Source organism: Aquila chrysaetos, chromosome 5 (genome assembly GCF_900496995.4).
Source record: "Aquila chrysaetos chrysaetos chromosome 5, bAquChr1.4, whole genome shotgun sequence".
NCBI lineage: Eukaryota > Metazoa > Chordata > Aves > Accipitriformes > Accipitridae > Aquila > Aquila chrysaetos.
The window spans coordinates 59,317,306-59,332,279 of NC_044008.1; the positions used below are offsets into that span (position 1 = coordinate 59,317,306).

The 14,974-nt window shown below is 40.0% G+C and overlaps 1 protein-coding gene across 1 annotated transcript in view; it reads left to right on the top strand.

The window, feature by feature from the left end:
- Positions 1-2,515: 2,515 nt before the first annotated feature.
- The window catches only part of MAP2K1 (mitogen-activated protein kinase kinase 1), a 47,742-nt gene continuing 35,283 nt past the window's right edge, over positions 2,516-14,974 (top strand). The window contains exon 1 of the mRNA XM_030016068.2: positions 2,516-2,868. Coding sequence (XP_029871928.1) covers positions 2,789-2,868 — 80 coding nt within the window. The 5' untranslated portion in view covers positions 2,516-2,788. The remainder of the gene's footprint in view (positions 2,869-14,974) is intronic.

The window sequence follows — 14,974 nt, forward strand, 5'->3', positions numbered from 1 at the left end:
TGAGTGATAAAGAGCATGTGACTGAGAACTGCTTCACAAGATGGAGGTCACTCCTTTGCACTGAAAGCGTATGCACAGTGTTTGTTACAGGCACTGAATGCAGCAGGAGCTTGTGAACAGTTCCCACTCCTTGCCTACAGACATGAGCACAGTTCTGAAGCTGCCACTGGAGCAGCTGCCTAGCAAGGAAGAAAGGCATTTCTAGGCATTGATCTTTTTCTGCTCTCAGGCAAAAGACATAAAGCACAGAAATATAATACCAGTTATAGAGGTCAGTGCTGGAGCTGCCAAAGAAACTGATTTTTCACTCTTCTACCCAGTACCAAGCCATTAACCACCACCTTAGCACCAAGTCATTTGGTACTACTTCAGTTCTTGGCTCACATGTGTCTGTGAGAGATTTCATTTACCACTTCAGCAAATTTATGGGTAACTGTAGAGTCTTTTCTTCCAGGTGTGTCACATTTGTTGACAGATAGAGCACTGTACAGTACAAAAACTTACAGTAGCAATGGAAAGAATTTCTTGGCTGTGTCAAAAAGCAGAAGAAATCTGCAAGCCCTTCTTAATGCATAACTTCTCAGGGTACAGGCCTTAAAAGAGTTTTCATCTTACTTCTGCTGGATGCCAACAATGAGAAATTAATCTTCTAAAGCAGCACAAACTTTACCAAAATTCTTCACAGGTCTCAGAAGTAGAGGCAGGATTGTAATGTTGGTCTGTTCAGAAAAGTCAAATACATGTAACTCCTTTTATCTCCTGAATCTTACCATATGGTTAGCATAGGAATGTCATAATTTTAATCACATGCACACATGTACTATTCAGATAGGCTTTGTTGATCGAAATAGGGCCATTGGTGGTACTCTAATATTCCACCACCACCACCACCCCTGAAGATCTACAACAAAGTAACAGGAATCTTTACATTTAAATTCTACCTCTTGGAAAGAGAACTGTCATGGAGGAACAGCTGTTACTGACTGAAGAAAAAGCATATATATTACTCTTAAAGCACTTTTGCCTACCCCAGAAGAGACCACCCTTGGACTGGAGCAAGGCCATTCAGTTGTACTTAGCGAAGGGTGACGCGCACTGCTGGCCCCGGTTCGTGACAGACTGTACGTGTTTCAGGCTGACTGACCAACGCTGTTTCAGCCCCACAGGGCACACCGGCCCCAGTCCAGCTGAGCTGTTGCTGGACATCGTCGTCCTACCCGTTTGCCACCGCTTCCCCAGTGGTATCCCTCTGCTCCCACTGCTCTTTAATGGCGTGGTCCACGTGTCCTTGAGTATTCCGGGGCAGACTTACTTTCTAAAAAATCAGTACTTTATAGATATGTGGAAGCAAGTTGATGTTAAAGCAAGGCAGTGTTCCATTTAAATCCCAGTGTGGAAGCTTTTTTCAGCAGTAAGGTGGCTTTTGTTCTCTGAAATTTTAACCTCATATTTACGTTGGTGTTTTTTTCCCCAGAACTATCCATATGAAAGAGGCACTGTTCTTTCTGTGGCATGGGGTCACAGCCTTGCTCTCTAATAGTTCAGGACTTGCATGTTCAGGACTTCGACGTCTAACCTTAAGACTGTTAAAGAAGCAGTGGGCTTGTAAGGTACAATCCCCATATACAACATTGATTTTTAAATTTATTTTATAAATCATACTTCCTCAGCCGTGCATTCTTGCTTTTGTATGCCAAAACATGATAGAGAGCTCCTGAAAAATAAAATTTTCTTAATTATGTTTTTAGGTTCACTAAAGCAATGTAATTACAAAAGCCTAAAGAGCCCCAAAGTCACAGTGATGTCAGAACTTCACAGAAATGCACACAGATAAAACCATCATCACATTAACACGTGAAGTTTATGTGACCAAATCTGGCCGTTCCTAGTAGCTACAGCAGTGCTTTAACAAAAGCAGCTCAGGCATTTCATTTTCATACTCATTTTACTATTTATAATTCACAGTTTTGTAACTGTAATCCTCACTTTCCATTTTTAATTCAGGCATTTACTTTGGGAAAAATTTAGCAGCCGTTAGTACCCCAGCTGAGGCTTACGTTTTAATTAGAAATACATTATTTTTCACATCGGGGTACATTAATGATTGCGCACGAGGGAGATAAATGAACTGCTCCGTAAAACATCGTTGCAACAACGAGGTCGCTTCTTGGAAGCAGCTGTTGTAACTAATCGCGATGAGAATTCTCAAAACCAACCAACCAACCAATAAACTTTAGGGTAAAGTCATAAACCGTATGACCCGGAGACAGGCGGCCGCGGGCGGTGGCGGGGCCCCGCGGTACCGGTACCCGGCGGGGAGCGACTCCCCGCGCCCCCTCCGCCCCGCGACGTGCGAACCCCGCAACTGCGGGCTAAGCGCGGTGAGGGCAGGGCTTCGGAACGGCTTCTCGCCGCCTCGGTGCGCATGCGCTCGCCCACCGCGCTTGCGCACCGGGCGGGCCGGGGCGGTGCGCGCAGGCGCAGTCCCAAAGAAGGGCACATTTTGAGCCCGGGCAGTTTTCCCCGCTGGGAGCTGCCGGGAGGGAGCTCGGCGCTGTTCCGCCGGGGGAGGCCGGCGCTGGGCGGGAGGGAGGGGCGGCGCGGCCCGGCCGGGGTCTGGCGGCGGCACAGGCACCTGCCTGCTGAGGAGGCTGCCCGCAGCCCGCGGGGGCAGCGGCGGCGAGGGGAGCCCCCGACTTTGCTCCGCCGCAGGAAGTCCCCTCGAACCTGGCCGAAGTGGGGCCGGGGCTTCCCCGTCCGTTACCCTCTGCGCCGTCTGGGGGCGAAAATGCCGAAGAAGAAGCCCGGGCCGATTCAGCTCAACCCCGCTCCGGATGGATCTGCCGTCAACGGGACCAGCTCTGCCGAGTGAGTGAAGCCGGTCGGGGGTGGCAGGGGCTCCGGCGGGCCCCCCCGCGCTCTGCGGCGGCCGCCGGCCCGCGTCCCTGAGGTGAGGGGCGCGGCCGCCCCTGCTGCAGCCTTCCCGCCGCCCGGAGCGGTGGGGTGGCCTTCTGCGGACCGGCCCCCGCCGCTGCGCGCCGGGAAAAGCGCCTGTCCGAGGCGGTGAAGTGGCACCCGCCCTGCTTGCTGGGTTAGCTTTTCCTTAAGCCGGCTCGCTTTAAACCGGCACGGCCTGGTTTCCAGAAAAAACAAAATTATTGATTTCTGGGGGTGCGTGCCCCCTTCGTGGTAGCTACTGACTGCGCCCTCAACGGAATCAGTGGATGGTGCCTTCGGCAATAAGCAAACTTAAGTCAGGTATGCAAGGTAGATAAGCTGGGGAAAAAATAGAGGAAAACTCGTGTAACTCTCTTGTCGTAGTCCATAATGGTATCTGCTGAATTCTTAGATTATATAATTACCTAGTAAGTGCCAAATTATACATTTCTACTAGTGTATTTCATAACTCTGTGTGTGGGGGAGAAATTATATTGAAAACCACAAATTTGTAGAAAAGTTGTTTGCTTTGGTTTTTTCCCTGTTCTTGGCTTTAAGCCAAACTAATGCTAGTTTCAGTAAATCTGTTTTTCAGTAATTAGCACGTCATGCTAGGTACGTCAGTGAGTGTGTTTGGAGAAAATGCTTCTGAGTTTTCTTGTGTGTAACACAAACATTACAGAGTATAAATGTGGGGACGGTAGATTAATCGTGGGTACGCTTGCGGGGTTAAAAAAAGACTGAGAGTTAGGTTGTTATGTGTTGCTTATGAAGCCTCTGTTGTTGAGCTTGTGGATCTGGGAGAGCATGGTGGCTTCAGTTACGCAGATACAGTGCCAGCACCTTAAAGTAATGAAATCTTATAAAAGGTTTTTCTTTGAGGTTAACAGGTCTGTGTTTGCCACTTAAGTTTTAGATTAAAGTGATGGCTAGCTCTTAACTGAGCCTTGAAACAAAGCTTTATCTTGGAAGAACAGATTCCTGTCCCTGTATGGTCAGTTCAGTCTTCTCCTGGATATGTAAACTGACCTCTGAGATGCTTATGTACCACACTGACAGAGGGTATGTGAGGCAGAATTGCAGTGAGACATACAAGTATTGAACTTTAAAGTGCTCCACATACATCGTTGTTGCCACGTTTTCAGACAGGCTCAGATCTCATTTAACCACCCAAACATCTCGAGGGGTGGGGTGGGGTGGGGAAGAATTCAGCATCCAGCAGCTCCAGTTGTGACATTTCTAGCAAACTCTTTTGATGATTAACTGAGAGATGAGCTGTTTAAAATCTTTGGCAGGAGTTATCGGTTGTATCTAAGCATTATGATCTGAATATTATGCAGTTTTTGTTCTGGATTGATGGGGGAAGATATTATTTTTATATTTGCCTGTATAGCACTTCCCAGTTGATTTTCTTAAAGGTAGTTGGGGATAGGTTGATTTAGTGTTCAGGGGTTCCTATTGCATATTAGTCTTGTTTTATAGAATAAATCTGTTAAATCTATCGCTGATTTTAGTACCTGAGGTTAATCACCAAACATGCAATATATTAAATAATGTATTTCTTTGCTTGAGAAATGCCATTAATTTTAAATTGCTTTTACGTGTCTGATACTCATTTACTTGTTGGAGACTCATGGGAGTGTTGAGTCTTGTTTACACTAATGAACTATCTTGCTTCATTTTCTGTTTTGTATGTTGATTTGTTTGGTATGTGTGTCTCCTAGACTTCTGCTCTTTGTCATATATAAGACCTTATACCCAGCTTTTGCCAGGCTTAGACATGTGTGAAGTATTTTTAAAAGAAGTAGCTTAGAGAAAGTAAATCCAGCAACCTGTTGTCCTGTAAACAGCCAGAATTAATTGATTGTGGAAATATCCCCATATCCTGCTAATATTAAATTCTTATTGTGAAAGATTTCAAATGGCAAAGAACAGTTGCATCATAATTTGGAAATGTTTTTGGAATTAAACTGAAAATGGTTTTGGTTTCTTGGGGGAGGAGGGGGGTCCTTTATCTGTAAGATTGTTTCCTTTTTTCCCTCTCCTGCTCTGTGCTTTTTTTTCCACTTTGGTTGATGCTTGAAAGCAACAGTAGAGGTGTTTGTCAGCCTATATACATTGTCAAATGTTTCAAGTATGCTGTGCACCTGTGGACTACCATATTAACACTTTCTAAAGCTCTGTTCCTGGTATAATGGAATTTTGGCTATGTGAGTCTCCAGTTACTCATTTGCTTCCACCATATACAAACCTGTCACTTTGCAAATGATCTTGGATGCTTCCCTGTTCTTTTTTCAGAGAAGAGAACCTCTCAAGAGAAAGAATGTAAAGAGCTCAAATTACTTAGCTAAGTAAAATGAAGATTCAGAGCGAGGTGATATGATTGCTGTCTGTAAATGCATGAAGGACCTAAACATCCAGAAGGAAGGAAGTTATTTAGGCCCAAAGGCAATTTTGGCACAAAATTAAATGGATATATATTGGCCATCAGTAGTTGTACGTTGGAATTTGGAAACTTTCCAGCTGTCAGAGGTGGAAGGTTCCGTAACATATTCTCATGGGTATTTGACCCCCAGAATCTCTTGCTAGTTTTAAAATATTGAAGCTTAATACTTTCAGGAATGACTACATATGATACTTTGACTTCCTGGCAGAAAGGAAGGGGAAAGGGAGGAAATAAAAGAAGGGGCTGTTTGCAGGATGTCCTGCTTTCCATTTGTGTCTCATCCTCTGTCTCCATCCTTATTTGGTGATGGGAACTCATTGACTAGAGTAAGAAAAAGCTTATACCATGAGGTGTAGGGCTTTAAGAAGTATGCATATGAGGCCTTGTTCTCACTTGCATGACTCTTCTTTTTTCCTTCTTTTTTTTTTTCTTTTCCCTGGCAAGGTAGTATAAAGGAGAGTTAGGGTACTTGCAATTTAAATATAAGTATACTGAATATTTTAATGAAAATTTTACAATGTTTTTGTTATTTATAGCAATTACTTTAATTATTTGTACAGGATGTTGTGGTTCTTTCTAGGGCCTTCCAAATCCCTAGCTACCCTGCTGGACAACAGTGACAACTTAATAAAAGATTTTCCTATGCTGTGAGCTTCACTTCTGTTTTTGACACTTCCTGCTGAGAAGTAGTTGCACAGAAAGAGTTGAACCCATGCTGCTGTTCTTGAGCTCAGTGTTGCTTCAGATCATCAGAATGAAATCAAGATGACATTGGCCAGCTGCAAGTTTCATTTCATTCTGGTACTTTTGGAGCTGCACGGTTATACCTGTGCAAAGATTTTGCAGAGAAAACAGGGGGAAAGAACCAAACAGACAAACCTGAAAGAAAATTAATAAAAAGAATACTTCTCTTTTGACTGAACATGCTGGGATAGTTTACTGTCTTAATAGCCAAAAGAAATAAGAACAAAATCTCTACTTTCTGTTCCTTTCAAACTTCTGACTCCCTGTCCCTTTGAATATCTGACAGTTGTTGCTCAATTTCTATGTTTCTCTAAATCCAAACTAGACCCGGAACATGAAGTAGAAGCTCTGCAAAGAAGCAGGAGGGTAGGTTTCAAGATAATTCCACTTTCTGTATTGCAATAATTTTTTTGCTCACATGAAAAAGTTATTTCATGTCATCTTTAATTGTATCTTTAAAAAAAAGTAAGCAGAGGGAAGGGTCATATTTATAATGAGAAAGTTAGTTTGATATAAAATGCCAGTGAAGATAAGGTACAACTAGTTTTTTACCTTGGTGTAGGTAGTCCACTAAATGCCAGATAAGGGCAGGTATGATGGTATGTACCAACCATGCTGAAGCAGAAGTTCCACTGTCTTCTCTCAAACAGGATTTTATATTGAAGTAGATATTTTAGGTGTTTGTTTTGTTTTGTGTTTTTCCTGGGTGAAAACATACCATTAAACACCCACCTAACTGTTCTTTCACATGGCAGAACAGAATTAGGGTACCTTATTGTTCCCCAACTTTGGTCTCCACTTTCTTTGACACATTAAGTTTTATAATGGCTCATCACTGAATACCTAAACAGCAGATGCTATTAATACATTATGGGCATGTCAAATTCTTACTGATTTTTAACTGCTTTGGCTTCTTAAAGTTGGTATTTAATGACATCCAAATAGATGCTTGATTTTCTTTTTTCTGTTAATTCAAAACAAATATCCAAACATGATTAAGTCACTTAAAGTGCTTTAGACTGAGATGGCACAAAATGCAAGAGTTCTATAGTTACAGCCTTGTAATACAATTTTTTAGAAAATCAGTACCTTTTTTTTTTAATTCATCAGAAGCTATTGTCTGTAAGTTAGACTGCATAAAGTGTTCCACTGATCTCAGGAAAGGGCATTAAAATTTATTAGTTAAAATGCCTATGTCCAGAAGTATACATATAGAAAAAAAAACAATTAAACCTGTGCCTTGAGATCCCAAATGATGTTTAATGAGATAGAATGTCTTGGCATATAATGTAGACTACATTCACAGCCTATTTTAAAAGTGCTTACCTGAAAAAGTTAAATAAATAGTCAATACAACGTATTTTGTCATAGAGCACAACAATCCAATGAGCCACCAAATTAGCATTATAATTATTTTTTTTTAGTTCATTTGTCTGTCATGGAAGAGATTACTGCTGCAGTTAAGAATATGTATTAATGTTTGTCACTGCTTAAGACTTCTAATTATAGAAGAGTCCCTTTGTGATTACTTTTCCTGTACATCAGTTACATTTGGATATCTACAAACTAACTGCTCTAAAGCCTTACTTTTTACCTTGACTGAGTAAATGACAACTTCCCTGTCTCTGTTGTTATAACTTGAACCTTCCAGAAGTGCCTGGGACTCTGAATATAAAAATGAAAGCAAATTTTTGAGTGCCACTGACTCTTTTTTTTTTTTTTTTTGTGTTGTATAAGCATTCACATTGAAAAGGTGGTTGGGAGTGAAATGTCTTTTTTTTTTTTTTTAACATCTGTTTAAAGAATTCCAAAAATGTACAAACTGCGTATGTGTTTTAGCAACAACTGGTATCTCTCAAATCAAGCCTAAGGTATGATCTCTGCTCTGGGAAGACAGGGCCAAGCAAATCTCAGATGTGACATAGCAAGGTATAATATGAGGTAGAATGAGCAGAGTAAGATGATATTCTTGGCGAGGAGAACTCAGGACAGTATGAAAGAACACTTCAGTTTTGTGTTTAATTGGATGAATATGTAAAGAAAAATGTAGAACATGGAATTTGCATCTTCATTTAATATGCTGTAAAGAACTAGGTCTTTGAGAGGAATTTCAGAAGGTAGTGTCTGTAGGTCTTTACCACCTTAGTGACTGTATTTCTTTAAAGGATGTGGCCTGAGAGAAAGTCCAGAGACAACTGTGAGTGAAAACAGGCCATCGGGCATGGTGCCGCTGTTATTGGTGGTGCTTACATCCATGATGAGCAGTTCTGGGTTTTCTCTTTTTTAGTCTTAACTATAGTACATCTGTGTCTTAGAACTGTTCAAACCAAAGAGTAATTTTGTAGAAATGGATTTTGTCAGTCATCCAATAGTAGGTTAAAAACTGCATTATTAATTAGTCAGCTTTTTTCCTGTTGCTTCTTGCTGTTTATTCTGTTTAAACTGCATTTAAGGTCATGCATTTAAGGAAGCCCCTGAATAGCTGGCATGACCTCTGAGTACAACTGCCTGTATTTGACAGCCAAAGAAGAATTTGGGAATTATGCAAAACTGGTTTGGACTTCAATTTGTATTACAATTTGCAAAAGAAATAGTTGCTTACTAGCTATGCATCTTGCAATGTTCATGTTTTTCACTATCTTTCTCAAGGGAACTTCGCTTTGGGCTTTGTAGGACTAGAAAGGCAGATTGTCTCCCATCATCTATAGTGTGGGTTTTATTTGTTTTGTTTTGAGTTTTTTGGTCTTTAAGCTTGCATTGTAAAATGGAGTGGCATGAGGGCAGCAGAACCAGTGGGCTGTTTCCCAGTAGACTTTGTTCCAAAAGGATTTGTCCTCTGTGGAGTAGATTTTTTTGGTTGGTTTTCTTGGATGTGAGTTTAGATGAAATGGAAGGAAGATTTTCATGGAGTTAATTCTAATGCTTGCTGGTTCGCTTCTGCCTTTGGTGGGGGTGTTTGGTTTTAAAACCAAAACATCTCTGAGGAGGGGCAGCTGCTCTTTGGAATTCCTTTGACTTCAGGCAACTTTGCGTGTGTGTGTAGTGTTCTGGAAGATTAGGTCCTGGAATTTAATGACTGATCTGGCTGGATTGCAGTTGCATTGAATGTGTATGTGGAATTACTGCAACCTTGTAAATATTTTTAAGAAAAAAAAATGCAGAAAGTTCTTTTTTTTTTTTCATGTCCTACTAATGAAGGATTAACCAGGCTTATAAATACATGTGGTATGAGAGAACAAATTTTAGGCAGGCAATAATAAATGCTAGATAATTCCAAGAACACTGAGCCTTTTGTTATTCACTAAATCTTCCAAATTTAGATTAAACCATACTCATAGCATTCTCTTTAAATGTGTATGAGCCTGTGCATAGTTCTTCATTGAATTAGAAATAGCATTTTAATAATACCTAAGCTAATAAACATGTGATCTGTTGTAACAAAATAGTGGAAAGTAAGAGCCTGCATCACCTTACTAACTTTTTGTATTATTACTGGATGCATGTACTGAAAAAAACTTACAGCTAAGTAAGCATACACACCCAGTACAGAAATTAATGAAAGTGGCAAATCAACCTGTGCTGTTCTTACCTGATAGGCAGCTTTTAGTTTACAATTATGGATGTAGGAAAGATTTTAAGATGCTTAACACTGAGGTAACAGTAAATACCAAGTCTGGTTACATACTTACACTTAAATATAAGTATAATGACAGTAATGGAGGCATCCTTTAGTTATTATGATGTTGTCTTTGTTCCAAAAGCATAAATCAGTTTAGGAGAGTTAAATAAAAACTGGGTGTAAAAATAAATGTAACATTCCAGTGAGACAAAAGGTAAGGGAAGTGCAGGATGTAAATATGGATCTAGCTGCTTTTCCTTTTCTATCCCGTACAGCACCAATTCTGTAGATGGTTGCAAAGGTGTGATTTCACAATTAAGCATGTGCAATATCCTGTTCCTTCTGAAGAAGTCCTCTCCTCTCCTTACTGTGCCCTTGTCTTCCTTATGCTTATCTTCTTTTATCAGTGAGTCAGATGTGCATGCTGATCTGACTGAGAATTTACCCACCAAAGAAGCCCAGATTAGTTTTCAGAGGGCTATCTTGTGCTCACAGCAGCATTGATCTAGCCACATGGTGAACTTAATCAGGGAAATAATCTGGCTGAAAATTTCAGTATTTCTTAGTTAATTTTTGAATGGATCTGTTACCTGAATTGGTTATTTAGGAATGAATGGCTAGGGACCGAATGAGGCAGAGTCACCTCCTTTGGCAAGAGCCCAGGCTTTTGCAGGATTAAGTGACAGTGTACTCAGAGCCTGAGAGGTGCTATTGAGATACGTTGAAATTCAGTAATTACAACAATTTCTGAGTAGCACATCTTTTAATTGAATAGTCTCAGATCTCTGTCTCAAGAGGAACAGATTACCTCTGAGACCTTCCAGTGTTATCTAGTAGCCAAAGAAGGCTGAAACCCCCCCCCAAAGCATTCAAAGGGACTAGGTAAACCCAATATGTAGTTGTTTATTTGACATAACAGCAGTGCTAATGTTTTAATCTGGGCAAAGGGTCTTTGCTTTAGCACTAGCTTAAAAAAAAAAAACAAAAAAAACCCAACAACCTAAAGCCAAAAACCCAACATGAAAATTGTGGGGAATTTACATGAGATGGGAAATACATCAGCCCATTATTTGAGTGGGTATTGACTAAATATTTCAATGTATACAGGGGAAACATTCTGAAATGAACTGAGGAAGGAATTTTCTTTTATATATGGTAAACCTAGATGTTCCCTTTAAATTATTAAGTTCTAAATTTTCCAGTAAAAAAGCTTCCCCCTGCCTCTTCTTGCCTGTTACCCTTTTTACAGCTGCATTTGTTCTCCCATCATTGCCCTGGGGATTGACTGGGCTTTATAAAGTGTACTGATTCCACTGCCAAAACACAAAAATGTCTCTTTGAGGAAGCAATGTTAGTTGGCAACATAGGTTTCTAGCTTGCTGAACTTCTGGGGAGCAGGTTCTTTCTTCCAAAGACTTTTTAATTATCTTTTTTTTTTTTTTTTTTAAAGGAAGCAATGGAGTGCTTTTTTTCTGAAGACTTACTAATGTGTTGCTAGAAATTAGTAATCGGATTATTTCTGATTTGATATATGTTCAATATTACTTAGACAAAGTCTTGATTATACTTTGGAACAAATGTGCAAGGCTTTCTGCCAGTTAGTGCCCACAGGAATTGAACAACTGGGAAAGACTAATTCACTGCTCAATCTTTTTGCAAGCATCTGTTGAGAAGCTGTTGTCATCCTGATTCTTGTCTGAACAAGAGGAGGGTGAATTCCAGCAGAACTTCTACCCACTGTGGTCTTTCACCTGAATTCAGTCGCCTCCCAGGCATCCAGCAGAAGGAAGTATATCAAGTGGTGTCTGTGACTGGGTGACACATGCAAAAGGAGTAAGAACGGAAACAGATTTTACTTTACAGCCTGAGAACTAGGACAGAGATATTCCAGCAGTGTGTGATTCTTAACAAGTGTCTTCTAAAAATCTACTTACAGGTTTTTAAAACAAACTGTTGAAACTTCCTGGCAACTCTTCTTTCTTTCAGTGTTTTTTACAACTCAGCATTGTTCTATGTTTTTCTAGAACTTTTTTTAGTGTGGTTGGGAAGATGAGTCAGCAAACTTAATGTAGCAAATACAACAAACACAGAATGTGTTTGGGGGGGGAATACTCTGTCTGGATTTAGATATGTGTGTGTATTTATATGTGAATATTTCTATATGTGTTGGTACAGTCTATACCTATATATAAGTAAAAATTACTGATTTCTTCCACTAAATGGCTATACTGGCAAATGTTCAGTGTTATACAATGCATCCATTTGAAATATAGGCAAGGATCTAAGCCTTCCATCCATGGCTTTTTCTGAATCCCAGTTACAGGATTTATTTGTATATTTGCGTCTGTACATTCTGGCAATTTTCCTTCCCAGTGCCTGATGTGTTAACTGCAGCTTTTGATGAAGTTTGTGCTTCTGTGCTCCTTGCTCAGCTCTTGCACAGAAGGCATCTCGATTCTAACGCTGGCTTTTTCATGGGCCTTGTAAACTGATACTGTAACTTCATCTTTTTTATTATTGTAGCGTCTCTCAAAGGCTGTGTATCTACCACATAAGGGAGTTGTGAAGATACTGTTACCATTACTATTGCACATATTATCCCTTGTTTTTATCATTAAATTTAACTCACAGTTCAGAGACATAAACCAATGGAAACCCAGGACTTCTGTGTATATATATGTGTCGGCTGATGATCAGAATTTTATGACTTGTATTCATCCTCTGTGTTGTGTTTTAAATACCTGATAAGTAAGTTTCTTATGGACAGAAAAAGGAAGTGTTAATTGCCCTATGGTTCTTTTGTTCTGATTGTGTGTAATGCTGGCTAGGAGAAATCAGTGGTAGGTGCACAGATATTTATGAAATGGAGATCGAGAACTTGGATTTCTGGTTCTGAAGATTCAGCTCTTGAATTTCTTAATTTGAGATGGCAAAGCTTATTTTGGGCAAACTTTGAATTCAATGCTACAGTAAGTCCTGAGGAAGCCTTTTAACTGAGGGGGGCAGGGGGAAAAACCCAAAACTGCCAGTTGCATTGTTTAACCACAGAGTTAATATGTGAAAGGGATGCCTGAGCCTTGCTGGCAGCTACTGCTGCTACCCAGGATAAAGGGCTGTAACTGGGAACAGCTGCAAAAAAAGTCTGGTAGGAAGAGACACCCAGGGCATGAATCTGATATCTGTCCACTTGTGCCACTGTTCCATCTGTGGCTTTATTCTCTTTCGTGAGCTCTGTCTTCAATTCAAACATGTTATTTGGCATGCTTCAGATTATTTAAGAAAAAATAGTCTGAAATGTTTAATGGGGTAGTTCTTAGGCTAAAGCAGAAGAGGGAGGAAGCTTAAAGCAAAGATTCTTATCCAACAGCTCAGCCTATAAGGAGTTTTTGAAGTTAAGTTGTCCCATTGGTTGGAGAATCAACAGGAGACTTGAAGTCATATTGCATATTTTCTTCTTTAAAATACATGCCTTTCAGCTTTAGGAAAATGAGAACATTGAATTAGTCTAGCAGGATACTTTTTTTGACAGAACAATACTTTTCTAATAGTTTTGTTTTACATACCTTTTACTAAAAAATAGATTTTAATCACATTGCCTCTTATTCTTACTGGGTGATTTTTTTTCTGGCAGTATTAAACCTCCAAATATGCCCTGTCATGTCTGTTGCATTGTGAAAGTGGCATGGTATTTTCAGATGTTAAAATTTGTGCTAGAAATGAGCAGGTGTATTGGGCAATCTTATATCCCACCTAATGGTAAGGGTAATTTATGAAGGACCTCTAATGTGTTGCAAGAACTGAAAATAAGCAGGAAGTGAAAACCAGTGTATTTTTCCAAAACAAGACTCCTTTGCACTCATAGCGAGTTTGAATCTTTTTGAGTTGTTGTTTTAACTGCAAGTTTTATGAGGCTGCACTGGAGCTAGCCCAGACATAGACACCTGTGCAGTAAGCTATGAGACTACTGTAATTACTTTTATCTTCCATGTTATTTTGTGAACTGTTCTTTGTTAAAGGAAAAGTTAAATAAAAATTTGTCTTATTGCCCAGGTTTGGCACAGTCATGCAAAATAGTAGTCTGTCTTTTCAAAACCACAGAATGTCTTCATGTTCCTAATACTTTATTTCAGCTCCCTGATTGAGGTTGTTCATGGAAATTATGTAGTGAACTGCCTACTTTCTTCCCTAAATTGACTGTTGTGTAGGCTTGGGGAAAGCATTACTGTCACTGTTCTGGAAAACAACCCCCAAGCCTGTATCCTCATGTGACAGTAGATCTGAAAGTGAATGTACTTCTTTATGCTTTCACTCATACTAATTGTTCAGCTTGCAAAACTGATAGTAATAACTTCGAACAACTATTTGACAAATTACTGTTAAAGACTGTGTCAGGCTTTTTTTTTTCTTCCACCACATTTTTTTCTTCTCTCTCAAAAGTAGACTTCAGAGTTGAGTACAGCTTTAATGTAGCCTTTAGGGTTGAGTATATGATTAACTTATCACTAATGTGAATTAAAAAAAAATTCTCAAGGATTTGGAGTATTACTAGTATGAATTAAGAATAAGGATTTATTTTCTGGTTTTGTTATATTATCTACTAGCAGACTAAAGGCAGCACTTCTTTTCTCATTACTGGTTCAAAGAGAGCAAGTATGCTATAAAATGTTAATGCATCTCTTCCAGGAGTGCTTTGTTCAGTGCTGGGGTGGCTGCCCCCAAAAGCATGAACCGAGAAGTCTCTTCTTGCCTTCTACCTGTCTTTGTGTACAGGGTGAGAGCAGTCTGCAGAATCTGTTATTCCTCCCTGCTCAACCTGCACGTCGGAAATGTAGGTTTGCTTGGTATCCCCCTAACTCACTAATACATACCTACAGTGCCGACCTGTGTATGATACGCACATGTTTACAGTGGTTATAAATCATGGGGGTTTTGATGCTTAAAGAAAGTTAGTCTGAAAAAAACCTACAACCAAGCCTTAAGGAAACAGTATGATAGGCTCAAAAAGTGACCTGGTAACCTGGTGAAGTGATGGTATTTGTGACATATCTTGTCCATTCAGGAGTTTGTGGATAAGACCATGTGCATCTCTGGGAAGCAGAGAACAGAACATTTAGTCCAGCAGTAACTAGAGGTGTTGCTGTGCACTGACTTTCTTTTGTTGTTGTTTGACAGCTGGTATGCTTTTTTTTTTTTCCCCGAAGCATCCACTTTTAGCCATTGTCAGGAAG